Genomic DNA, 27,015 nt, shown 5'->3' with positions numbered 1-27,015 from the left:
CGCGCGGCACGCCGGGACTCGGGGTTCCGGGACGCATGACCCGCGCTCTCCGGAAGTGGCGTCACAGCGTGCGCGTGGCGCGGAGCCGCTTCCGCAAACAGAGTCGCGGATGGCTGGACGGTGAGTGTGTGGTTGCAACGCTGGGTTTCGTACTCTTTGTGTGTAGCCGCGCCCGACCCGGTGGAAGAGGCCCTCAGACCGCTGGCAGTGCCGGGTCCGTGGGCGCTGACGCCCCTCCGCGCAGAGCCGGCCCGGGTTCGGGAGGCCCTAGAGCGGCTTCGGGCCCGCCGGGCTGCCGGAGCCGGAGCGGCCGGCCGCCTGGCCTGCGTAGTGGACTGGAACCTGAGCCGGGCGGCGCCGGGGCAGCTCAGTGAGTCCTTGGGCTCGAAGAGACCCGGCCCGCCGGCGGGTTGGGCGTGGAGCTCACCTGCTTGAGCTCGAGTCCCCGGGCCGGCGGTTCCCGTGAAACCTCGGGTGTGACTGCCGCGCAGGTCACCGAGATGCAGGTGTGGTCGTTCATGCGCATCTGTGTTATCTGTCGACTCTGTACCTGAGTTCTTCCTCGAGGGTTCCGAAGGACAGCCCTCTTGGGTCTGGACCTTACTCTTTGTTCACCTTAGACGTTCGGCCTCAGTCTTATCCATCTCTGGGTTCGTTTGGAAATCCGTGTCGTTTATTCTGACCGAATTGTCTTTAGACCATCTCATCTGTGGAAATATCACAGATAAATATAAATAAAATTAACTTTTATTCCCAACAGTGAATTTAGATATTACATTTACAGCTAAAATTATTTATAGCTAAGGATAAGTTACATTGGTTCATTTGAAATTAAAACCAGTTTCTATTTCCTTATTAAGAAATAAATGGTAGGGAGGAGAGGATAGGGACTTGATAGTTTGGTGGATAGTTTTACTAGATAATCATTTTAAGCAGTATTCATAAAATTACTTTTCTGGGTAATTTTTTTCTCTCTGATTCATTTCTTCCTGTTTTGGCACGTCTTGGTATTTTGTTACCTCAAACCTTGGGTAGTGAAAGTTAATATCCCTTGAAACCCTTACCGGTTTAGAGTGACTTGTTTTTACCCATTCCATTAAGCGACTTTATTTCTTTTTCTGTTTCTTTACAGGGAACACCCCCCGCTTCATAATTTTCAGGTTCTGAATTTGCTGAATCTCACTGATTTTTGGACTTTTGCTTTTTCTTTTACATTTGGTTTGAATAATACAGCCTAACATTTTAATAGTATATCAGCTGTAAACTTCTTGAAGACTAATTCACATAGTGTCTTATTGAGCTTCTCTGTAGTAGGCGTTCACTCAACTTGTTGAATGACTTAATAAATTCCTGTCCAATAAATAGCTCACTTATTTTTCTCCCCCTCCCATTTCACACATAGGCTTAAGAACATTTGAAAGAGACTAATGGTCATTAGGTTGCAGGCTGGGTCTTGAAACTTCTTGTCCACCCATTTCTACTTTCTTCACTTTCTACCTAATTCTGACACCCATTACAAAGTAAGGATTTTAGAAGTCAACTGTAGGTTCCCAGACTTCTCCTGTTCTTGGCTTTCAGTGTCCCTAGGCCAAAAGAAATACCTAGCAGTTTCCCTTACTAAATAGTTTAGTCCAAACAATTTAATAAGCGTGTCCTAACAACTTTGTATTTAAAAATAATGCATGGATTGAAAAAAATTGTGTTTAATTCTTAGCTAACCACGAATGCATACTAGTGGAATATGTACATCTGTTGAGTACTGGATATCTTCTCAAGCCTTGAGATCGGATTTGACATCAACTTCGTTTCCTGTTTTACACTGATTTTCTGTGGTACCACCAGTCTCAGCTTCACAAGGTTCTGGTGTCATTTAAAGAAATGTAGTGCAATCTACTCAGTTAAAACTATGCTCTATTTGAAGCTGTATCTGTGATATTTTCCAGATGTCAGATGTCACTACCTTTGCCTTAAATTTTGAAATATTCTCCTGTGTCCATATCGGTTTGTTATAGTGTCCATCGCACATTTGGGGAACCAAGGCTGTAGGGTAAGGATCAGGATAGAAATGGAACTGACTTCATTTACCACGACTTCATCAGTTTTAATGCCAATGGTGACTTTTATGGACAAGATTGTAGAAGTGTTCTGGGATTATAATTAGTACTTCCACATTAGCATTTTCAGAAATTCATATGCAATATATATCAATATTGTTTTCAATATTCTTTAATGAGGTTTTTTAAACTCTTAGTTGATCGCTGAAATTAAATGACTAGTTTCTGGTTTAAATTGTTTTTAAAGTCTTAGCATTACGTTTACAAGTAATATGAAATTTTTGCCATTCCAGTGTTAGTTCATGAAGTTTTACCATCTATTTAAGTAATCAAAAATGGAAAATTCTGCAAAAGCAGGGGAATGTGAAAAGATCTCTCGTGAAGAGGCAAAAACATCAATAGATTCAGAAACAGAGTCTTCATGCATTGTTAATGAAAACACAACCTCTCCTGGGACTGGGCTTTCTGAAAAGGCTCCTACTTGTGGGCAAGTAGACACTCCAAAAAAGAGAAAAATGGAGTTTGAAGATGATCTTGTAAAGGAAAGTTCTAGTTGTGGGGAAGACACTCCATCCAAGAAAAGAAAACTTGATGCTGAAATTGCCCCAGAGGAAAAAGGTTCTGGTGGTGATGAAGGCATTTCAAGGAAAAGAAGAATGGAAACTGATGGTTTTCCAGAAGATGAACCTACTGGAGATGGCACTCAGAAAAGGAGAAAAATAGAACTTGAAGATGTTCCTGAAAAGCAAAAGGTATTTTGAGTGTATTTTCTTTTATTCATAATGGAATATGTCAGATTGAAATCTGGAGCAGTTGTGAAATAATACCTTTTTTTTTTTACATAATTTTAATAACTTAAGAATGTTCTTTTTTTAATTTAATTTTTATTTTATATTGGAGTATAGTTGATTTACAATGTTGTGTTAGTTTCAGGTATACAGCAAAATGATTCAGTTATACATATACATATATCCATTCTTTTTCAGATTCTTTTCCCATATAGGTTATTACAGAATATTGAGTAGAGTTCCCTGTGCTGTACAGTAGGTCCTTGTTGATTGTCTATTTTATATATAGTAGTGTGTATATGTTAATCCCAAACTCCTAATTTATCCCTCCCTCCCACCTTACCCCTTCAGTAACCATAAGTTTGTTTTCCAAGTCTGTGAGTCTATTTCTGTGTTGTAAATAAGTTCATTTGTATCATTTTTTAGATTCCACATATAAGTGATATCATGATATTTGTCTTTCTCTGACTGACTTCACTTAGTATGATAATCTCTAGGTCCATCTATGTTGCTGCAAGTGGCGTTATTTCATTTTTTTTATGGCTGAGTAATTTTCCACCGTATATGTGTACCACATCTTCTTTATCCATTCCTCTGTCATGGACATTTAGGTTGCTTCCATGTCTTGGCTATTGTAAATAGTGCTGCAGTGAACATTAGGGTGCATGTATCTTTTCGAATTCTGGTTTTCTTTGGATATATGCCCAGCAGTGGGATTGCTGGATCATATGGTAGTTCTATCTTTAGTTTTTTAAGGAACCTCCATAGTGGTTGTACAGTTTGTACCAGTTTACATTCCCACCAACAGTGTATGAGGATTCCCTTTTCTCCACACCTTCTCCAGCATTTATTGTTTGTAGACTTCTTGATGATGGCCATTCCAACCCGTGTAAGGTGATACCTCACTGTAATTTTGATTTGCATTTCTCTAATAATTAGTGATGTTGAGCATCTTTTCATGTGCTTTTTGACCATCTGTAGGAATGTTCTATTTTTAATAGATATCATCTTAAGATAGAGTAGGGTTTTAACTCTTGTAATTTAGTTATTTTCTATGTAGGTACAACTTCTACTAATGAGATAATTTTTATCTTATTTCGGAAATCTTATTTAACTAGAAACTTGAAAGGTAGTTTTTATAGTTTGCTTTTTCTTAGTACTTTCAAAAACACAACAGTGTAAGGTCCAGATGATTTAATTAGGTGTTCCTAATTAATTTTTAAATTTTGTTTCCCTTTTAACTAGGTGTTCATTTTTTTCCCTTTTTAATTAGGTGTTCATCTCTTTTTTTTTTCTTTTAATTAGGTGTTCATCCTCTTTTTTTTCCTTCGTAATTAGGTGTTCATCTCTTTTGTGTCTGAAGTATTTGAGATTATCACTTACAATGATAAATATCAAGATGATACCCAGCTTTACATTCTTTTCTTAATGTAATTCCTTAAACTATGGTGTTTCCACTTCTTATTAGGGTAGTTACATACAATTTTAGCTAAGCCTGGTATTTAGCAAGAATATTATAAAGCAAGGGATAGCAAGTGATTTTCATCTGGAAATACTATATTGTGGCGGGATCTGAGTTGGAATCTGCATTACTCAATGAATGAGTAAAATTCTGCCATCACTCCTCAGGAAGAAAGTAGCAGATAAGCCACATGTTTGTCATTGGTGGAATGCAAATCTTTGTAACAGAGAGGAGCTTGTATCATAAATGTAGTTTTTAAACTTTTACTAGCAGTGGAACCCTTTTTTCAAGTGAAAATCGTAAACCTTTTACCTATTTTACATGTCAGATGAAACACTTTGGTTGAGCAGGGGAGTGGGGAGATCTGAAGCCCTTTACCTTCCTGGCATTTTTGCAGAATGCTTAGGGTCTTAGATAGAGAGCACAAATTGAAACTTGAATTAGGTTAATAGCAAATAATAGAAATCACTGACACTGAACATAGCCTGTTGAGTTCCCATCTCTTTGTGTATATTATCTCACTTAATGCCCACAACAATTTTATAGTAATATAATAAATGTATTATTTCTATTTTATATTCTTGTAGGAGCTTCATCCACTGACTGACATTTACTGAATTGAATAAATCAGAACTCTGGAAAAGTACTGGTTTTATTAATACATTAACACCAAAATTCTATAGATGAAAATCAAGATGAAAATTTTTTAATGTTTTTAAAAATAGGGAACAGGGGAAAATCTTCCATGTGATTACAATTAGGATTTCTGTGGTTATGCCATTGCTGAATGAAGTTTACCAATTTCAGTAGTATTTTATCCGTATATAGGTCAGATGCTCTTTTAGACTAATTTTTTTCATGTTCAGCTTCTTAATTTTATTCAATTCTTTTATTTTCAGAACTTGGAAGAAGGACACAGCTCAGCAGTGGCCGCTCACTACAATGAACTCCAGGAAGTTGGTTTGGAGAAACGTAGCCAAAGTAGAATTTTTTACCTAAGAAACTTTAATAATTGGATGAAAAGTGTCCTCATTGGTATGTTTGTTTTTTGATTTATAGTTTTGAATTTTTAATTTCAGCTTATGTCTCATTTTTACTCCCCAAATGGTTAATCATACACAAAGCTACTAGGTCTTTAGTTACTATTCATTTAATCATCAAAGCTTGGCTTTATAAGACTGGAGCCAAAACTGAAACTAAGCCTTTTAGGTAAATTTTTTTCATATTTACTTATGATTGACTACATAAGATAGCAATGAGTGTTTAATTAATATTAAGTTGATGAGTTAATCAGGCTTTCAGAAGGCAGCGTGCTTTTACATTTAGAATCAAGCTAACCTAGTGCTATTAAATAATCTATTTTACTCTAATAGTTTTGGAGCAATGATATATTGTTGAATTAAACATTTGGGTTCCATTAGGTCAAGAAAATGGACAGTGCCATGATCTTTTATCTCTAGGCCTTTAATGAGTTGGTAAAGGTCATCATGTGTATTGATTGTCCATTGAACTTGTTTTTTCTTCTGGGGAGAAATAAAGTTTACTTTGAGGATTGATGAAGACATTCAGCTTTTTAGACAGCATTTTATGTATGGAAACTCACCTTTGATATTAAAATGGAAGTCAGTGGAGGAAATATGATTCAGAATATATTTATTGCTTTGTGTACAAGTATATTAAATAGTCACTTACCTGAGATTAGAGAATTTTTAAAAGCCAGTAGATTTTGGAGTTTTTCACAGAAAGGTTTTTTTTAAATTTTGGTTTCTGTTTTTGTTTTCTAAAAAGCCAACCTCAGAAAAAGTGAGAATGCTTTCATATTTACACTGAAAAGAATAAAGTGCTAATTATGGCTACTTTCTACTAGTTTTAACAATAATTTAGTAATTTTAAAAGATAAATTATCCGTTCTGAGAAGTGTCAGGAGTGGGAACTAGACTCATTATTTCGAACACATTTTAATATTTTTCTTTGTTTTATTATAAAAATAAGACTTATTTGACTCTGCTACTTGTCAGCCAAGGTAAATGAATAAACGAACTTCTTTTTATTTATTTATTTTTTTTAGGTTACTTTTTATGGCATTTTTGCTCTATACTCGTAATCTTTGGTTGCTGTTCCTAATTTCTTTTCAGTTTTTCTCTTCCTTTCCTCATCATCCTCAGTAATGCAGATAAGTTATCATTGAGTATTTTTCCTAATGTGTTGTTTATTTATGTATTTATTCATTGAGTAAATATTTTTAAGTTCACTATTTTTCACATTGTTAGTTGTATTATTTTTATAAACAGGGATATGGGTAGTTTTTAAAAACACGTATGTCAGACTTGGCAAAAATTTATCTCTCAGCATATTTATGGTATTATTTCTTCTTCAGCTGTTCCAGCAACTCTCTCAATGGGTGCTTTGCTATCTGCACCTGTCTTTCTGGTCCTGCTGTAATCAGTGTGGTCTGTGCCAAATTCCCTTGCTGCCTTTTTTCTTTTTCTTCTCAACACCCATTCTTTGTCATTCATTTTCGCTTCCTTGTTGCTACTTATAGCTAGTGATAGTTGAGTATGATGCTTGAATGTGATAAAGATATCTTTGAATAATGTTTCATGAAGATTTCCCCTCTCATTAATCTTATGTGGAAATAAAGAGATTTTATAATTCTTATTTTCACTCTTTCCGTATTATATTTTATGCTGTTTTTTTTTTTAAGATTCATAGCAGAAAGTTGAATATGGAACACTTGTACTTCTGTGACAGAGAAAGGCAGAAGTACTTATACAGAATATTCTAGCAGTCAAAATAGTACACATAAGAAATAGAAAACATTAAACTCAGAATGATAGACAGGAAGAGTAGATCTAGGATTCAGTATTTTATCCAATTTTAGAATTGCTGAATATTTCATTGTCTAAGAATATTAATATGCCTTTAACTTATGTTTGAACCATTTGGCTATTGATGTAAGGGACATGCTAATGTTATTCGTTGGATCTTAATGTGATTTGGTAGATTGGGATAAAAGACTCCATTTTTATTTCAGAGTTTTTAAGAATTCTGATGATAGTAAAATTAAGAGGTATGTATAGTTTTTTGACTAGTTTAGAGGTAAGCTTGACATCTTTTATCAAAACCAAGGTCTCTTGTGATCCCATAATTGTTACATGTATAGTAAGCTAAACACTTAGCTTTGGAAAGAGAACTACAAAAAATTATGAATAATTTTTTTCTTATCATGAGCAAGTGTTGGGTATTCTTGTATTAATTAGAATTTAAAATGTTTGCTATTGACCCACCAAGGTCACGTGGCTTCTTTGTACTATTAAACTTCTTTTTAATAAAATGAGAGAGAAAAAATAAAATGTTTGCTATTTAATGTTGAATCAAATTCTGAAAATAACCTTCAAAAACCTGTCTTAGCTTCTAAAATACCAGACACATACTCTTTCATCTTTAATGCTGAAGGATCAAGTTAATTAACTCTTAGTCAAATTTTGAAATATTTTCTAGAAGTTATGAATTAATTACATAAATGAATGTGTTTATATTACACTAAGTCCCCTACACAAGAACGAGTTTTGTTCTGAGAGCATGTACATAAGTCCAATTTGTTTGTAAGGCTGACAGAGTTAGCCTGGGTACCCAACTAACACAATTGCTTTATAGCACTATACTGTAATAGGTTATCATAACTTCTCACACATATAATACATAAAAAACAAACATAAAATATTTTTAAACTTACAGTACAGTTCCTTGAAAAGTACAGTAGTACATTACAACAACCCGCGCTTCTTAGCAGTACCAGCTACATCACCACTGCTTTTACAATAGCTTCTGGACCTTCGGGGCTTGAAATAATACTGTACTACTGTACTCTGTACAGTACTTTACCATAAAATACACAAAAGCACAATCACTTGTAGAGCATGCATGTGACAATGTACGCCAGACACATGAACTAACTTACGTGATTGGACATAACGAACACACATTCACATCTTTGAAAGTTCTCTAGTTTGAATGTAGGGGACTTACTGTACGTGTCAGGCAGAAGTTAGTAGGTTATTAGGAGTAACAGTTTATGCTTTAGTAAAAATGGAGAAGAGATCATTTGTTATGACTTAATTTTCTCTTTTAGGAGAATTTTTAGAAAAGGTGCGACTGAAAAAAAAACGTGATATCACTGTTTTGGACCTGGGATGTGGTAAAGGTGGAGATTTGCTCAAGTGGAAAAAGGGAAGAATTGACAAGCTCGTTTGTACTGGTAAGACAGATAATGGCATGGGAAAGAATAATTTGTGGTCTGTCAGGTAAATGTAAATAAGAAAGACCTCATTATGGACATAATACCAAAATACCTTACCACAAGATGTCTGGGGGCTAGGCATGAGATGGGTGTTTTCTAAAATGAGTAATGAGACTTTACTGATGGTGTTAAAAACAAGGATGATTGGAGTCATGTTGGACTCCATGTTTGAAGCATAAACTTGGAAAGGCTTTCACTGGTCAAAGATAGGATAGTTTCTTCATTAAAAAAGAGAGTGATTACAAGGGATTTCCCTGGTGGCACAGTGGTTAAGAATCCGCCTGCCAATGCAGGGGACACGGGTTCGAGCCCTGGTCTGGGAAGATCCCACATGCTGCGGACCAACTAAAACTAAGCCCGTGCGCCACAACTACTAAGCCCGTGTGCCTAGAGCCCGTGCTCCACAACAAGAGAAGCCACCTCAATGACAATCCTGTGTACTGCAACAAAGAGTAGCCCCCACTCGCCGCAACTAGAGAAAGCCCGCGCACAGCAACAAAGATCCAACGCAGCCAAGATTAATTAACTAATTAATTAATTAATTATTTTAAAAAGACAGTGATTACAGTGGATTGAAACATGAAATAAAGGGGAAAAATCTCGTTCACACTTGGAGGGAGCAAGGAAACTTACTCATTCTGAAATTCATAAACTAAGGGAGGAAGTGGCGAGTATTTATCTTCTCTAACCCTGTATAAACCATATTTCAACGTAACCAAATGGTTGAAAAGAAAAATACCTCTTTATTGAAAAATCATGATGAATAAATTTTTCCACTCTTGGTAAAATAATAGATCTAAGCTATTAGGTGAAAAGTTGATAGGAACTTAACTGGATGAATCAAGTGCCTGAATCTGCTGGTCAGTCTTAACCCTGAAGAGGGACAAGATGATGTCATGTTCCTTGCTGTGGGAAGTGCCCAGCACCACCTGTGGAGTAGTATTGCCTAAATCGGCACTTGTCAGAGTTTTTGGTTTTATGACCACAGTACATTCTTAAAAATGATTGAGGACCCCAGAAAGCTTTTGCATATGTGGTTATATCTGCTGATTATAGAAATTAAAACCAAGAATTTAAAAAATATTTATTACAGATAAAATGTAGTGAGAAGACTGGCATTTTAAAAGTACTTTTGCAAATTCCTTTAGAGTCTGGAATAATAGAAGACAACTGGATTCTCACACCTGTTTCTGCATCAATATGTTTTGATGTGTTATTTTATTTGATGAGTAGTTGTGAAATGGAGTATTTTAATAGCCTTTTCAGATAATTGAGGATATTCATCTTTGATACTACATCAAAATTCGGCAAGTGGTAGTTCCTTTAAAGGTTAGTTACAGCGTGGAATCTGAAACCATATTGGTGAACTTTTTGTGTTCTGTTATATTTAAATCCATTGGTCTATCTTGCACTTCGCCCTGCAAGATTTTGTAATATTTGGAAAATAATGTTCACTAAAGTTATGCAAATCTTCTAAATGTTGACATCAGGAAATCACATTTGTTTAATATCACCATCGGTCAGAAAAGTCTTAAGTATTGGGAAGATGCCCAGCCGGTGGTGGTAGATAAAAGTTTGTCAGAGTTGGAACTTTCACTTGAAAGCTCAAATTTATCATTGGTAACAAATACAGTCCGTAGTTTTCATGAAATGACAGGCTCATTTTTTTCACTATGAAGAAAAGGTCTGCCAAATTCCAAAGTCTGAATAACCAGTTTGTCTGTCAGTGGTTCTTTAAGTGAAACAATTTTGTGTGAAAAAAGTGGGCAGTACAGCTTACAGCGCAGTCACACCAGTCCTGTTCAGGCAGACTTTGTTATGTAGCAGAAATGTTTTGAAGATTTCATAAAATTAATTTTTACTGCTTATCAAGGACATTCTTAAATGAAATTGGATTTTTTTCCCCCTTTTTTCTTTCTGTGCTGGCTTATAGCAGTGAAGAATATATCAAGTATTACCAGTACCTTTGGTGCCCCTATCTTGTATTCATGACAAAGTACCCACCGTTGCTTTTGTACCTGCAGTGCAAATCTCAACACTGGGAAAAGGCAAATAACATTTTATTAAGAAACTATAAAGAGCTGGGCGTATAGTGTTAGGTTTTATAATCCAAATTGGAATTTAAACTTTCTGCCTTTAACTTTGAATAAGCATTTAAAAATCATGGTAGAACTTTTCTGTTGTCACTACCTATTGAGAAAGTGGTTAATTCCTTTTGAAAAATAAGAGGGCATTTCCATTGGGACAAAAGACTTTCTTCTCTTTTGTTTTGAAGGAAATAGAACATTTTTGCTTTTCTAAGGCTAGATTCGCTGCCAAAGTTTAAAAGTTGAGATGAAGTCTAGATTTGTGCCATTTTTGCATTTCCGTTTTAACTCTGTGGGCCTTTGTTGACATTACTAATACCCGTCCCCCTTCCAGATATTGCTGATGTTTCTGTCAAACAGTGTCAGCAACGGTACGAGGACATGAAAAATCGTTGTCGTGATAATGAATATATTTTCAGTGCAGAATTTATAACTGCTGATTGTTCAAAGGTATGTATTTTTTTTATTTGTTTTTATATTTTAGTATGAGTAAATGGTTTGCTTTAAAAATCAGCTCATTTTTTAAAAATTTGCTTTGAAACATTAAAAATCTTTAGGACATGGATTTTGAGTTTCAACTAGAAATTCCATTAATGATAAATTTCCTTAAATGACCCAGTGAATACTTCTGGGAATTTTTAGCTTTTAATACTTTTACTTTGGAAATCATTTGTTGCTTCTCTGTTTGGACACGATTTATTTTCTAGTATTTTGAAATAGATCTGCACTTCATTTTGTTTACCTTGTAATTTGTTTGGGTGGTTTCCCAACATATCACAGTCTGGTGACACCTGTTTCCAAATCTCTTTAACAGCTGAAGTTCAAGACTATAGAGGCACTCGAAATGCTGGAAGTCCCCCCCTTGAACATTTCTTTTCTGACTCCTTAGCTCATTGAACTATTATAGATACCTGTAACCCTACACATTTTGTTTGCAGTTGTGAAAGTGGAAGGAAAAGTGCTAGAAAGTTGGAAACCTTTAAAAACACTTCTGCGTTTTAAAAAGATGTCCCAGGGAGTTCCCTGGTGGTCCAGTGGTTAGGACTCAGTACTTTCACTGCCGTAGCCTGGATTCAGTCCCTGGTTGGGGAACTAAAGATCCCGCAAGCTGCATGGCGCAGCCTAAAAAGTAAAAAATGTCCCAAAGACCAGCTTTGTGTTTTTTTTTAAACCCAAGTTACTGTTAAACATCATTTTACTTTAGTTTTCAAGTAAAGCCAGTTAAAGGTTCAACTCCTTTAAATGTCATGTTTGATATATTTTTTAGCATTATTTCAGAATCCCTAGTTTTTAAAATTACTGTGAAAATGGGAATCAAATTCTATTGAATCAGAAAGAAAGAACGTTTTTATTATGATCTTTATGTTATGTAATGAGAAAGAGTAGGTTGGTGGGAGGTCATGTCTACTTCTAAGGATCCTAATTCTAGAAATTAATTCACTAAATTTTTATGTCGCAGCCAACTTCAAAGTCTTGACCCATTTTAATTTGTTTCAGGAACTTTTGATTGATAAGTTTCGTGACCCAGAAATGTGCTTTGACATCTGCAGTTGTCAGTTTGTCTGCCATTACTCATTCGAGTCCTATGAGCAGGCTGACGTCATGCTCAGAAATGCATGTGAGAGACTGAGCCCTGGAGGCTATTTTATTGGTACCACTCCCAATAGCTTTGAATTGATGTAAGTACTTTTATATGTTGTGGTTTATAAAATACTCAAAATTAAGCTTATTTTAGAGTAGCAAGTGTTTATTAGGAATAAAGTTTACAGAACATGCCGTGTTGATCTTATAAGGGCTGAGCACTTTGATAATGTATTTGAGTAGATACTCAAATTTTAAGTTAAAAAGTTAGATTTGCAGATGAACCTTTAAAACATCTTTCTGTGTAAGTTGGAGATTGATGTTACTTCCAGCCAAAAAGCCAGAGGTGGTATTGCTAGACAAACTCCAGATCAGATGTGAGGCATTGGGACTTAACCAGCTGTCATGATAGTGAAACCTACTTCCAGCATAATTTTATTAGTGAGATTGTTAATGATCTTTTAGTGTATCGCTTCTTAAAAGTAGCTCAAATCCAATTAAAAGCTAATCTTTATAAAATTGCATCATGTGTGTGTCCCCCTCCCATATTTAATCTGATCAAAATAAATTTGACCTAATAACAAATTTAATCTTTTTGTTTTGGTTTGGGGATAACTTTTATAGAAGACGCCTTGAAGCTTCAGAAACAGAATCATTTGGAAATGAAATATATACTGTGAAATTTCAGAAGAAAGGAGCTTATCCTTTATTTGGCTGCAAATATGACTTCAACTTGGAAGGTGTTGTGGATGTCCCTGAATTCTTGGTCTATTTTCCATTGCTAAATGAGTAAGAATGTCATTAATCTGTTAACTATTCTCTTTTTACGTAAGAGAGAAAGAAAAGGAAAAAAAAATCAGTATTTATGTTTGTTTCTTATTTTAAGTGGAATCCTAAGAAGAAGTATAGCCTTATTTAAAAAAAATAATAATAATAACTTCAAATCCAGGGTTGGTGGCATAGGTCTCTTGCAGCCTTACTCATTTAGTTTCTTTTATTCCTGGAATAATTTCATCCTGTAGGCAAGAAAGGGAGCCTGTTGCCTGCAAGTTGTGGAAGAAAATAACTGACACTATAAATAGCAAAAGACTTGTTTTTAGGTAACTGCTGGTACTTTGGTAACATAAAATGAGTCTTCCCAAAGTAGAGATCCTCCTTTTGACAGGGATAGGTATTAAAAGTTGTTTTATATTTCTCTATAGCTTATGAAATGGCCTCTGTCTCACGGGCAATGGCAATAATAAATTGATTATTCAGGAATGAGTAATCAGGAATTCCTGATTCAGGAATGTATTCACTCATGCACCTGAATTCCTAGGAGTCCTGGCAAACCACAGGCACAGGGAAAGCTGAGGTTTCAGGTAAGGCCCCAAGGCCTTTTCTTGGTCTTGGGGGTCTCCCTGATAGGGAACGTGGAAGAGTCCAGTTAAATGCAGGCCATGTCACAGCTGACCAAACATTTCCTTCTTTTTAAAACAAAGCCTTTATTAACTGAGGAAGAGGAAGAGCTTTACTTTTTTACTTATATTTGGCTGCTGATTATTTGAATTGTGTCTCAGGCAGCTTGTAAAATTATGGGTGTAGGATTTTCAGGAGTTCTACAATATATAAAAATGATATACAATAATATGAGAAAATGAAGTAGCATGTGACTAAACATGGAAAATACTATGCACAATATAAATATGAACTATAAAATTAAAAAATTTATATCACATTTTCCTTATAATTAGCAAACTTTGGGGAAATGTTATGCTCTTCAACTTTATGAAAGAAAAATATTAAACATTTTTAGTATGTTTTATATGTTTGGTATGTTAGCTTGGTGTTTGGGGTTGACAAAGTTGGTGATTTAAGTATTCACCAAAATATAAAGAATAAAATGAAAGTTTTTTTTAAAAAATGCTAGGCATACACTAACAATTTTTTTGCTTATATTGCCTAATGATTATAAACATATAAAGTCATAAAGTATCACTTTAATATTTTAAATTTTTTTTAATTATTTAAGACAGGTATTCATTCAGGGAGACAATCAGAAAATGCATAGGGATTTTGAGATACCCTTCTGCCATTTCGTTAATTAGCTTTTACATGGCAAACCTATTCAGATTGGTCAAATTGAGTCTCAGTTCTTTGTAATTATGGTATTTCTTAGGGTTAAAGCTTGATTTCATTTGTAAAGTCTCATTTTGGATATTTATGATAGAAAATGAACTACCTGGAATAGAAGAGGCTTTTATATTTACTCATGTTGTCTTTCCAAGGAGCGCTAATGCTAATTACAGGGACTCCTGCCTTACGTATGCCTCTTACATGCAAATCCAAGTGGCCCGCAAATGTTTCCTTCACTCTGTCCCCTCATCTGTCACCTCACAAGTCCCCTTTCAGACTTTTTCCCTTTCTTCCTCTCCTTTTGTGCTACCTGAAATCATCCTCAGGTTCCCTTTTGTTGTCTACAGCTACATAGTAATCAACTTCAGCAAATGCACTCGGAAAAAATAACACACGCAAAGCATAACGGGAGACCTAATGTCATTGAGGATTTAAGGAAGCCACCTTGGAAAAAGTGATGTTTAAGTCAACATCTAAAGGCTGTCTAGTTGACCAGTTGGAGACTGGAAGGGAGAGTGTTCCAGGCGTAAGGGACCCCGAAGTGGGATGGACAGAGCTTGGCTAGTTCAAGGAGCTGAAGGAAAGCCATTGTGACTGGGCCTTAAGGAATCAGGGCCCAGCTGGCTCAAGATGAGGCAGCACTCCTGTATAAATGAGTGCCTTAGAGGCCATGTTAAAGGCTTTTGAATTGTGCCCTAAGTGTGCTGGAGAGCCAGTGAAGGGTGTGAAGGAGGGACGTGACCTGTGCACTGCTAAAAGCATAATCTGGCTGCAGTTGGAAAATTGGTTGAGGGAGGGTAAGAATAGCAGCGAAACGAGCGAAGTGGTACAGCTGTGTGGTGATGGTGTTGGAGCAGGATGGTGGCGAGTGACGGGGTCAGAAGTGGGCCTGTTTGAAGTGTGTTGTATAGGTAAACGGAGAGGACATAGTGGTGTGCTGAACACTGGGCATAGAGAGGGGGAGGCGTGGATCGTTAGATAGATTTACTGAAATAGCAAAGACTGGCAGAAGAACAGGCTAGTGGGATTCAGCCCTGGAGGTGGAGAGTTAGAGCACCCCTGTGACAGTCCTGGTGGAGATTTCTAGGGAGCAGTGCAGTGACAGAGGCCAGGACTGAGCTACCGTAGCTGTTGGCAAGCTGTATACATCAGGGAGTGACAGTGAGCAAGGTTCTGGGCCACACTTTTCAGAACCATGACATTTGGAAGTTGGGAAAAGAAACCTGTAAAACAAACTGTGAAGAAGCAGTTCAAGATGTAGGATAAAAATTAATAGTGTGTCTTGCCAGGGAATCCAGTAGATGAAAGAGACTATTTTAAGAAGGAAGTTGGCCACTATTTTCAATGCCACTGTGAGGGACCAAGTCAAATGAAATGGAGTTGGTAGAAAAGTGTTCCTTACAGCCTGTGGTCCCCATCTCACAGCCTTTCATTTCATTTCCTGGCCTGTTATGTTACTGGAGTTCCCTGTGACCCAGTGAGATTTAACTGCACATTTCCTTCAGGTCAGTGGTGTGTTGCCCTTCACTCATTTTCCATGGTCCTCTTGTGAATTTGTGAAGGTTTTTAGTTAAGCCCAGAAGGTGTTACTGTTGCGTGTGGAATTACAAATATTTTGGAAGCCTTTTCATTAAATAATCTTTTTTGGACAGAATGGCGAAGAAGTACAATATGAAACTAGTCTACAAAAAAACATTTCTGGAATTCTATGAGGAAAAGATTAAGAACAATGAAAATAAAATGCTGTTAAAACGAATGCAGGCCCTGGAGGTGAGTATTTAGAAAAGGTGTAAAAATTCCAGGTGGTAATAAACTTGTTTGGCTGTCTCTGAGATTTTTTTCAAGGCCATGTACACACTCAGTATTTATATAAGTTACACAGCTTATTGGTGCCAACTCTAGACTCTTCAGCACCTAGGACAGAGCTTTTTTTTTTTTTTTTTTTTTTTTTGGCGGTACGCGGGCCTCTCACTGTTATGGCCTCTCCCGCGGACGCGCAGGCTCAGCGGCCATGGCTCACGGGCATGTGGGATCTTCCCGGACCAGGGCACGAACCCGTGTCCCCTGCATCAGCAGGCGGACTCTCAACCACTGCGCCACCAGGGAAGCCCTAGGACAGAGCTTTAACATAAGAGTTCTCAACCTCAGGACTGTTGGCATTTGGGGCTGCTCTGTGCCCTGTAGGATGTTCAGCAGCACCCTGGCCTCTCCCCACTATGGAAGTCCAAAAAACTAAATACTTTTTAAACAGCAAACACATAGCTAAATTTCTAATGTCTGATCTTACTGTAGGATACTTATAAAGGGGAAAAAGAAGATAGCAAAGTAAACATTCCTGGATCAGTTTCTTAAAAATTCTTCAGGAAGATGTACATCTAAAGTGGTTCCTTGCTAGCTAGTTTGTTGTAACAGGGCAAAGAAAGGAATTAAAAGAGTATATAACCTTTACAGAGCAGATGGTTGCTACATGAGTGTGTAATTCATTGTTTTTATTTACATGCATTACAAAGCACTTTGTAGCATAAAGAGATGTTAAAATGGATTAAAAATAGTGCTCAAAGTAATTTGAATAAACATTTGTCCAGCATACCTTTTAGAACAGCATTGTTTTGAGGCCCTTCTTCAGATTTTATGTAAATATGGAGACAACCTGTATTGGAGGCTGGATATTTTCCTTCTCTTCTGGAACTCCCAAGGTTCTGTTGACTGAGCATTTCGTTTGTATTATTTCCAGTTGCTGTTCATACTTCCATGGCTGCTAAGTCACCATAATGTTCAAATGAATGTTTAGCCCTTCTGATAACTTCCTTCAGCTTAGAGTCGTAACAGAAAAAGCCTTTGACCAGGAGTCAGGTGGGTAAAGGTGTTTGCAGCCAGTGGTCCTTGGTGGCAATTCAGGATGCTATTCAGTCCCTGTGTAGACTCTGTGATTGTAGATACTCTGATCATGCTCATTGTTGACCATGGCAGCTGCTTTGTTCAGAGAGGATTCCCTTCACTCCTTTTTTTTTTCATATTTCAAAAGTATGTGTAGTTTGTATTCCTGAAGTAATACTTAAAGATTACTGTCTTAATTATTTTATTTCAGTGATTGTGTGTTTAATTCTGAATTGTAAATTTCAGTGTAATGTCTCAACTAGGAGTTTCACTTGCTTCCCTAGCCATATCCTGCAAACGAGAATTCCAAACTTGCATCTGAGAAGGCGGATGACTATGAACATGCAGCAAAGTACATGAAGAACAGTCAAGTGAGGTTGCCATTGGTAAGTTTTTATTTTTTAACATGCTTTATAGAAAAATGGAAACTTAGGAAATTATTTCACTGATTTATAATACTTGAGTTCACTGAGTTGCAAATCAGATATACAGTAGTCTGTTTCCCCTAAGTTGTGATAACTTTTTATAACTGTAGAATATAGAATAAAATGTACTTTAACGAACTGAGAATGGAGGAAATAAGGATGGGAGAAAAGTTATAGGCTTGGCTTGAGAGTTTTCTTGCTATACCATTGTATCTTTACCTGGACACTACTGACTCGTGGTGTTCCATAGATAAAATTCAGGGGCTTATGAACTTAGATGGGGAAAAATTACATCTTCATTTTCTCTGACTTCTATGTGGAAGTTCACATTTTCCTTAATTATGAATGCTACATAATTATCACTTCTTCAAAATTATATTAGTCACTAAACTTACCACTGTATATCTTGTTACTCAGTGCCTTTGCAAAGTAGCAAGTACATCACTAAATACAATTTATTTCCTTTGTATGATACATACTTTATTTTGTGATTTCCTTTGTAAAAACACAAAAATCTTATTCCCTCCTGCAGTATTATTTGATGTTTCAAGATAGCCCTCTTTTTTTTTTTTTTTTCCATTTTCCAAGTTAAAAAATGTAAGCTAGATAATTTTTCCAGTTACACACGAATACCCTCTTTATGCAGATTCACCCTTTGGTTGAGACTCAGTGGTTTAGAGAATTGGCAGGAGCGCAAAAGTGGTGAGAAGATGGCATTAAAGGTTAATCTCATTGATTTATTTTATATTCAGATCACAATAATATTAACAGTAAATTGTATGTGTATTTATAATGAAGTTAGGGTTTTGGAGACCTCTGTCCATTATTGAAAAATAAGTATATATGTACTTGCATATTCAATCTGAAATTTTCTTTTTTTTAAATTTTAGGGAACCTTAAGTAAATCAGAATGGGAAGCTACAAGTGAGTATATCATCAGTGTAGATTTACTGACATTTTCAAAAATTGCTTCAAAGTGATTGTTAAAATCTGAAAACTTTAGAATTTTTCTGACATATATTAATTTGTATGAGGGGGTGATTGTGTTATACACAAAATTCCTATAAATGTCTGATTCCCCATCTTGCACGGCTATTTAGTGCCAAGAGAAAATATATGCAGGATGTTCCTTAACGTAAACTTTGACGAGCATTCTTAAACATTTTCATTGTCTACTTGTTACCGTGAAGCCATCTGTATTTGACATCTTTACCTTACATTTCTGCTGGAAATTTTGGCTTATGGAGCAGTTCCATGTATTTTATTTGATTCTGGCCTCTCTGGCGTTGACAGTGAGGTCATAATAAATACTAGAACATTTAGTGAAGCAGCACTGAGCAGGATGTTTTAGAGGGTGTGTGGTTGGGAACAGCCATGATGTAGAGACATTCTGAAGTGAGGCACCTGTCTTTGGAGGAGAGGTCAGAGGCCTGGCCAGTCTGTGAAGTCCCAGAGCCTCCCTGCCAGGATGTGATACCCTTATATGGTTGCTCTGATGACTTAAAAGGTAGTTCCCACTCTTTGGTTAAATATTTGTTGATTATGTTGAAGGAAAAATCAAAGGTAATCAGAGATAACCCATTTGATAAACATTTTGAATATTAACTTACATAAAGATCTATGAAAGGGCTTTGGAGGATAAAAAAATAAATGTTACCTCTCTGCCTTCCAGAAGTGTACTATCCAGTAGAAGAAACAGACATAAATAAGTGACTTTTGGGCACACTGTTTTACATGCTGAAGTTCCTGTAATGGGGAAAACAGATGAAGGAGAGATTAATAAAAACTAGTGAAATCTGGAAAATAATAATAGTTCGTATTACTGAGTGTTTAGCTTGGGCCCAGTCGCTGTTCAAAACTTTTCCTGTGTTATGCCTCGTTTAATCCTCACAGCTTTGTCAGTAGACTACTATTAATTCTGTCTTCTTTTCACAGATAGGAAAGCAGGCAAGTAGCTTGGCTGAGGTCAGAGAGCTAGCCCAGGTGCTCCACACTCGCAGCCATGGCCTCATGGACACCCACGGAAAGGAAAATTCTTAGAACTTGCTGATTTGGAGAGAGAGGAAAAGGGAAGAAGGCACACTTTGATCCAGTTTCAGAATATTGGTGACCTCGGTAGAAATGGGATTGGAAGATACTAGAGACGTAATCTCTGGCAAACGTAGAAATATGTGCAGAAACCGACACATTTCTTTGGTTTCCCTGGAGTGGAGATATGCCAACTACCTTAGATGTCCCACCAGTTCCAAAGTGCCGTGTAACAGAACGACCTATGTCAAAGGTCGTGATGGTGGTGCTGGCTGCAGATGAGCACTGTATTTTTATATTAAACATGGACTTTAGCAGTAATATACAAGTGAAGAATTAGATGCTCCCAGACAGTTGAAGAAGAGGTGGGTTAGAGAGGAGAAAAGCAATAGGAAAGGAGCAATGGCCAAAGGGCAACCAGGGTCAGTGTGTCAGGGTCCATCTGCCCTGTGATGAATTACATTTTTCTAACCTGGAGGGCTTTGTGGGCTGGTGCCACAGTCTAAGAAGCTATATTTTAGACTCCTACTGGTCTAATCATTTAGCTCGTATTACCAGAGCCTGCTGCTCCTCTAGAAGATGCTTTAAATGTGGAAGAAAAGAGAATTGTTGCTGATCTGCTTTTAGAAGTGGTTTAAGTTTCTTTTGTTTAAATCCCAGTTGAAATGCTGGCACAGAAGGTGTTTTATATAATTAGTGAGACTTCCAGAATTTTTGAGTAAGAAAGGAGAGAAAGTTATTCATTGCTGATCTGAAATTAAGCGCTGGTTTTATATGACCCTAGATCCAGGCAGGTCAGGACTGCCAGGTTATCTGCAGTGGGTATAGATGTGTTTGGGGTGGGTTTGGCAGCGTTTGCTGCAGAAAGAGCACTTGGAGTGCACGGCAAGCTCAGCAATGCCGGCCTGTCCTGAGCCTCAGGACTTGCCAGTGAGTGCTTTAGGCTGCTCTGCTTCCTTCCCCTCAAGAAGAATCCACAGTGTTGATGATCACCCTGCCTATTTTCTCCCCATCTGTCTATTCTGCTGCCAGCCATATTTATTTCTCCTAAAAGACTCAGGAGCTAGAGAATGAGTAAAGAATAGCATGACCAGAATGATGTTAGGGGAGACTGCCGTGGTGCTCCTGTGCAGGCTGGGTTGGAGAGGCCGAGGACTCGAGGATTGGGAGGCCCTTATATGGTCTGCTGTCCTTCATCCGTCCCCTGTTCTACAGTTGACCCAAGGGGCGAGGCCTCCTCATCACGTGGCTTCTTATCTCGACTTGCTGGGTGAATGTTCTAGTGAACACCCTGAACATTTTTGTGATGTTTTGAGGATTTGTCTTCTCAGTCGTTTTCATAATCATAAAATCTATCAGTATCTTAAAAGAAGATATAAGAAGTTTGAACTTCATTGTGGTTCAGAATGGGGAACCATAGATGCATTTAGATGTCTTTGAGTGAACACATCAAAGCCGGAAACCTTATTTAAGGGAGAGTGCTCTTGGGGCTGGGACTGTCGATTATCATGTGGCTTTTGGCTCACTTTCCTTACCAGGCCCTACGACACAACCACTGGATAACTGGATGAATTTTAACATGCACGTTATATGTGTTCCTTACCATTTTTATTAGGGTTTTTTTCCCCTCCTGAGTAGCAAATTTAGATTACCCCTGCACTCATAGTAGTGCAGTTATTCCAGGTAAAAAGAATTAAATCATAAGGTTTTCCAGTTTTCATTTTCTTTGCTTTTATACTTTTTTTTTTTCCTCAAACGGTCAGTAGAGATTTTTAGAGCTGTTAAATTGGTTTTCTCCAGGGCTGTGATGTCACTATTACAGTAAGTGGATATTTGTGTTCAAGTAAGCAGATATGATCCCATATCTGCCTAAGTATGACTCAAAATTATTGAAGAACTCCTAGAAATAATGGAACTTTTCCTTTTCAAAAGCTGCTTGAGAATTTTCACCAAATTATGAACAAGACCAAGATTGTTGCCCTGAGGATGTGAGAAACCAAGCTCTAACTTTAATTGTTTTCTTTTCAGGTATTTACTTGGTTTTTGCATTTGAGAAGCAGCAGTGAGCACATCACATATGCAGTAGCACCAGAACAGCTGTGTTCTTTCTTGTACAGATTTGAATGGTCCATCTTCCATAGATCTGACATCCTTGTTTAATTTAATTATTCTCAACGTGCAGGATGCTGCTGGAAACTACAGTGTATAAATTCAACATTTGCTGTCTGTGACAGATGAACTTTGTGTGTGTATATAAGAGTGAGTCGGGACCTTTGTCTTTAAAAATCTATTTTTAAGTAATGTTCTAAGAATTCCATTTGCCTCCACTCTCTTAGCTCATAAAAATTATAAAATGACTTGTTAAAACCTCTGAGTTCTTTCGCCAGTGCTCTGCTTTGTCCAGTGTTTATTTACAGTATTAAATTTATTGCAGTTGTAGAATTGGTGAGAGAGTGTACTGATTCGGAGGTGTGTGTACTTATTTCCTTAGTTTTGTTAGTGTTTTTCAAGATTAAATGAATTGCGTTCTGTACAATTGAATGTAAGTGTTCAACATATATTGCTAAAATTATAAGTTTAAATTTTAGATGGTCATAAAAATTAATTACCTAGAATTTTAACCAGTTATTAAATTTCATTATAAATAATAACTACTTCATTTGCTAATATGATGCAGTTTTAGAACTAGATAGAACATTTCAAATTCCAGCATAAAATTGTTTTGGATTTGGGGAGCTTTCTCTTAAGAGTTTCTTACAATAGCAATGACTGTTTCTAATTATCAAGGATGTAATTCATATCTTTACTGAACCAAAATGCCGTAGGTGCTTTTCTCAACGTTTGGTGAACCTCTCCCATGTGAACCTGTTTGCACATTTTCTTCAGCTTTATATATGGAACTGCAGTTGGGGTGGCGGGGTGGGGAGCGGGCGGCAGCGTGGTGGTAAAGGAAGCTGACTGAGAGACTTCGTAGGAATTCACCCTGATGATGGGTCTGGGTTATGGGTGCTGCATGCTGTAGATCCGTTACCCCCTTTGGCCCAGAAACAACCAGTACCTGCTCCTCTGTCACCACGTTGTACTTGGCACAGTGGGTCTGGCGTCTCGTCCCCATTCACAATTTGCATGTGCCATTTCAGAACCCTTAAGAGTTATCAGCCCTGGCTTCTTGTGTGACTCTTCGGAAACTGACACCAGTGTGAATTGTTTTTCTTAATTTATCACTGTTTAGAAAACTTGCCAGTTTTTTATATGTAGTGAAAAATTTAAAGAGCAAAGCAGAGCAATTTATACATGCTCCTTTAAAAATCACTTATTTCATGCATGGTTTTTAAAGACATTTCTTTCTGTAATTATCCAGAGAACTTGTTAAAAAACTGTAGTCTCTTAATTTGTTTATGTGTGTTGATTGTTCACGGTGTTAGAGTAGCAGACCTTCTAGCAGGACAACACAGGTTACCTAACTTCCATTCCTTCCACATCTGTCCATCTCCAGACTGTTACCAGTTTGCAGAAATGGTCATTTGCCTTAGTGGTGGTTCACCATAAGTCATTGGGGAAAATAAATAGTAGCAGTTCTGCCTGGTGGCTGCCATTCACCAGCTGCAGTTTGGTGCTGGTGCTGGTGCTGGGGAGGTAGGGGTGGTGAGCTCTTGGTGTTACATGCCCAGGTTCATTTCAGTTCTGGGGGAGGTGCCAGAAAGTATTGTGATAGTTTGGGTAGAGTATGAAAAACTTCTCTGTTATTTCCTACCACTGTCCTCATGTAATGGTCTTAGTTTATTCTAAGCAAGTCATAAGGCATATTTTTAACCTTCTTCTGCTCTCTCCTACTCCATGGGTAATTTGGGAGAGAGAAGAATCCCCAAAGGATGGAGTAATTTGTGATGGCAAAACCAAGAGGAAAGGAAGGTGGGGTCCCCAGGCCTTTAGTGGATAGAAAGGTGCACAGAGAGCTGGAGTGGGCTCTCGGTCTGAGCGGGCTGGCATGTGTGGACGGGTGTGTGGAGGCTCGCCAGCCGTTGCCCTTCGAGCTTTGGTGGCCTTGTTGCCTTCTCTGCTTTTCCTCCCTGACGTCTCCTGCTGCAGTTAGGTGTCTGGGCAGTGATTGAAGAAGAACTGCCATCACCAGGGTAAAAGCTTGTGGGACGATTCCACACACATCTGCAGTCTAAATATTTGGTGATTTTCTATCCAAGACTAGTGGAAACTGTTAGGAGTGGTAGGATGGCTTTTCATTGTCAAGCCAGTGATGTAAGCTGCTCTTGGAAGTGGCTCAAGGGCATTTTCAGACCTGCCATTCAGTTTGTCCTCTGAGGATGAAAGTAGAAGTGAGAATCAGCTACAGCATTTGTGGAAAGAAATCGTGAGGAATGGGCTGGGAACCTGGCTGGTTGTGGTGTAACTGAGAGCACACAAATGGAACTCTTTGGCCCTGGAATCCAATAAAGCAAGGGCCCCACGTAGCCAGTGTTCACAGAGAGAACCTGGCCGTTTCCCACTGCATTCTAAGGGGGTTGTCGTAACCTGCGGGTGGTGACTGTGCACTTGGGCCACCAAGCCTCCACTCCAGTGTGACTCCCCAGAGAAATTTGCCTTCAGAGAGAGAAGGATTGATTAGAGACTGTGATTTAAATTAACTAATCTTTGTGATGACTCTGAAAGGTAGATTATCAGTACAGGGTTTCCTAGCCTACCCCTCCCCAAACTTGGAAATTGAGGAAGTATGATTGCTGCCTGAATTCACGTTAATAGTATTTATAGGGCATCAGAGCAGAGTGGTGGGGTACAAGTGAGATGGGCTTGGAGGTGGGAGTGATGTGCATCAGCAGAGGAGAGACCACAGAAGCATTGTCAGCTGTCAGCTGTCCAGATCTGCAGTCCCTTTAGCTCTTCTGGGTATTTATTCATCCTGTCTTAGTTTATTGCATTATGTTATTTTGATAAGTCTTCACGTATCCTAATGAGGATTTGGCTTCTTGTGCAAATCTGCCTGTGGGGAAGTACTGCCAGTGTAAATATTCTAGCTACTGAACATGGTTAATAAGAAGTGACTTTTTGTTGTCTACCTCAGGTTTTCAAAGTAGAGGCCAGACCCAGGGACCACAGCCCTGTAGTAACAATTGTACCGTAATGCCCATGGCCGTTTGGTCAAACAGAAAGCATGGATGTATGATATCACCACCTCCCTGGTCCATGTTACATCAAATGCTACACACCTGATAGGAAGTTTCTTCATTTCTCACCCTCTGACAACAGCATTTCTTTGAAGGCAGTCGATAACAGTGGCTGATGCATGCATTTATTTAATGATAGACTTATTTAGTAGATATACGTGGGGCTGGGGGACAGCCAGCTCTTCTCCACCTCATGTCCTTCCCAGTTCCTCCTCCGTTCCCATTTAGCCCTGGAGCATGTGTGCCTGCTTCTCACTGCACTACCTAACAAATATAGGGCACACAGGAGTACTCTCCTGGGTTTGCCTGGCGAGACTCGGGTGAGCTCCAAAGCCCTCTGCTACCTAGACTTACCCTAGGCCGTGTGTTCTTGGGGACAGTGTACCCTGGGTAAAGCCATGTTGACAGCTAACATTTACTAAGTTCCTCCCTTATGTCAGTCACTTTTCTAAATGTATTATATGTGATCCTTACAACTGTGTGAGGTAAGCACCATTATCCCTGTTTTAATGATGAGGAAATCGAGAGACAGAGAGGACACAAAGTTGCCCACGGCAAAGCCAAGATTTGAACACCCCATAACCCCCAGGTCGGGCCTGCACTGCAGTTGCACATTACATGCCTCCTGGGCGTTAGGCCTAAAGGACTCCTTGCTCATCTGCTACCTGCAACTGGAAACATTAACTATTGGAGCTCCATCCTTTGGGTGCAAAACTGATACTTACTTAAATGTTCCCTGAGAGGAGCATTTACTCCTGAGTAAGGATTTGGGGCAGAGAGAGCAGGAGGGCCCTTGAGTGTACTAGGGAGGAGGGTAAAAAGTGAATAATTCATAGGCAGGAAGGCAGAGGTTTAAACTGGGATTTCACATTTTGGTAGGCCTATTCCTTTAGCAGCCAGTCCTAGAGCAAATCTAGTTTGTTAGGGGCTGACACCATTTGGGAGTGGCAGTTAGGAGTTAAGAGGATGGCAGAGAGGAATCATCTCTTCAGTCTGAGCTGATTATCCAGGCAGAGGCACATTATTTTGTTTTAACTTTTTATTGAAGAGTAACATATATATATATATAAGTTGGTGTTTTTCGCAAACGGAAAACGTGCATATGGTCAGCACCCATATCAAACAATACAGAAGCCCCTCCCGCTCCCTTACAGTAGCTGCCTCCCAAGGGTAACCGCTATCTCAACTTCTAAGAGCATAGGTTACTTTTGTCTGTTTTTGGATGTTATATGAAAAGAATCAAACAGTATGTATTCTTTTGTACTGGCTTATTTGGTCTACAGTGTGTGAGATTTTTGTTGCATGTATTTGTACATGGTTCTTTTTCATGGCTGTATAGTATTCCATTGCGTGAATAAACCACGTTATTTATCCAATGGATGTTTGGTTCATTCCCAGTTTGGGAAATACTATTAATAGCACTGCTTCAAATATTCTAGTCCGTGAACTTTGGGGCACAGGTACTCCTCTCTGCCTAGGAGTAGAATTGCAGGGTCATAGTACAGACATCATGCTAAGCTTTATTGGACTCTACCCAACAGGTTTTCCAAGTTCCAGTTGTCCCACTTTTCACCAACACTCAGTAGTGTCACATAGTGGTATCTCATTGTGGCTTTAGTTTTCATTTTACTGATTCTTAATGACATTGAGCACTTTTCATATGCTTATTGGCCTTTGTCCTTTGTGAAATATCTGTTCAAGTTTTGCCCATTTTTATATTGGGTAGACTATCTTTTTTGTGTTGACTTGTTGGTTTTTAAAATATGTTTATTCTGGATATGAATCCTTTGTGGAATGTATCATATTGTGAGGATATATTTGGTGAAAAGAAGCTCTTAATTTTAATATACAATTTACCAATGTTCTCCTTTATAGTTGGCACATTTTGTTTAAGAAGTCTTTGCATATTCCAACCAAGATCATGAAGATGTTCTTCTGTGTTTTCTTCTAAAATCTTTTTTGTTTTACCTTTCACTTTTAAATCAGAAATCTTACTGAATTTATTTTTGTTAATAGGATTTAAGGTAGAAGTTTTCTCGTATGGATTTCCAGTTGTCCCAGCATTATTTATTGAGAAAAACCATCCTTCTCTTACGATACCAGTTTTCCACCTTTGTCATG

General features: G+C 37.9%; 1 protein-coding gene across 2 annotated transcripts; it reads left to right on the top strand.

The window, feature by feature from the left end:
* Positions 1-42: 42 nt before the first annotated feature.
* RNMT (RNA guanine-7 methyltransferase) lies at positions 43-26,421 on the top strand. Of its 2 annotated transcripts, none has more exons than XM_060028595.1 (11): positions 43-120; positions 2,348-2,806; positions 5,204-5,339; positions 8,437-8,562; positions 11,026-11,141; positions 12,189-12,370; positions 12,897-13,061; positions 16,040-16,157; positions 17,549-17,650; positions 18,580-18,613; positions 21,746-26,421. In XM_060028595.1, exons 2-11 carry the CDS (start codon positions 2,390-2,392, stop codon positions 21,781-21,783), a joined length of 1,434 nt encoding a protein of 477 aa, XP_059884578.1. In that variant the 5' UTR covers positions 43-120; positions 2,348-2,389; the 3' UTR covers positions 21,784-26,421. The 2 variants fall into 2 exon arrangements, with proteins under 2 accessions (XP_059884578.1, XP_059884577.1); XM_060028594.1 differs by lacking the exon at positions 43-120 and adding an exon at positions 157-506.
* Positions 26,422-27,015: the final 594 nt, after the last annotated feature.

This window comes from Delphinus delphis, chromosome 13 (genome assembly GCF_949987515.2).
Source record: "Delphinus delphis chromosome 13, mDelDel1.2, whole genome shotgun sequence".
In the NCBI taxonomy this organism is placed as follows: domain Eukaryota; kingdom Metazoa; phylum Chordata; class Mammalia; order Artiodactyla; family Delphinidae; genus Delphinus; species Delphinus delphis.
Note: the sequence above shows the minus strand (reverse complement) of the source record. Positions and strands in the feature narration are given on the sequence as shown.

What these genes read in the sequence shown, in the direction of transcription:
- RNMT (XM_060028595.1), top strand. Translation starts at nt 2,390, where the DNA reads ATGGAAAATTCTGCAAAAGCAGGGGAATGTGAAAAGATCTCTCGTGAA. An exon ending in TGACAAGCTCGTTTGTACTG is followed by an intron (nt 8,563 to 11,025) that starts GTAAGACAGATA and finishes TCCCCCTTCCAG; the next exon opens with ATATTGCTGATGTTTCTGTC. An exon ending in TAACTGCTGATTGTTCAAAG is followed by an intron (nt 11,142 to 12,188) that starts GTATGTATTTTT and finishes AATTTGTTTCAG; the next exon opens with GAACTTTTGATTGATAAGTT.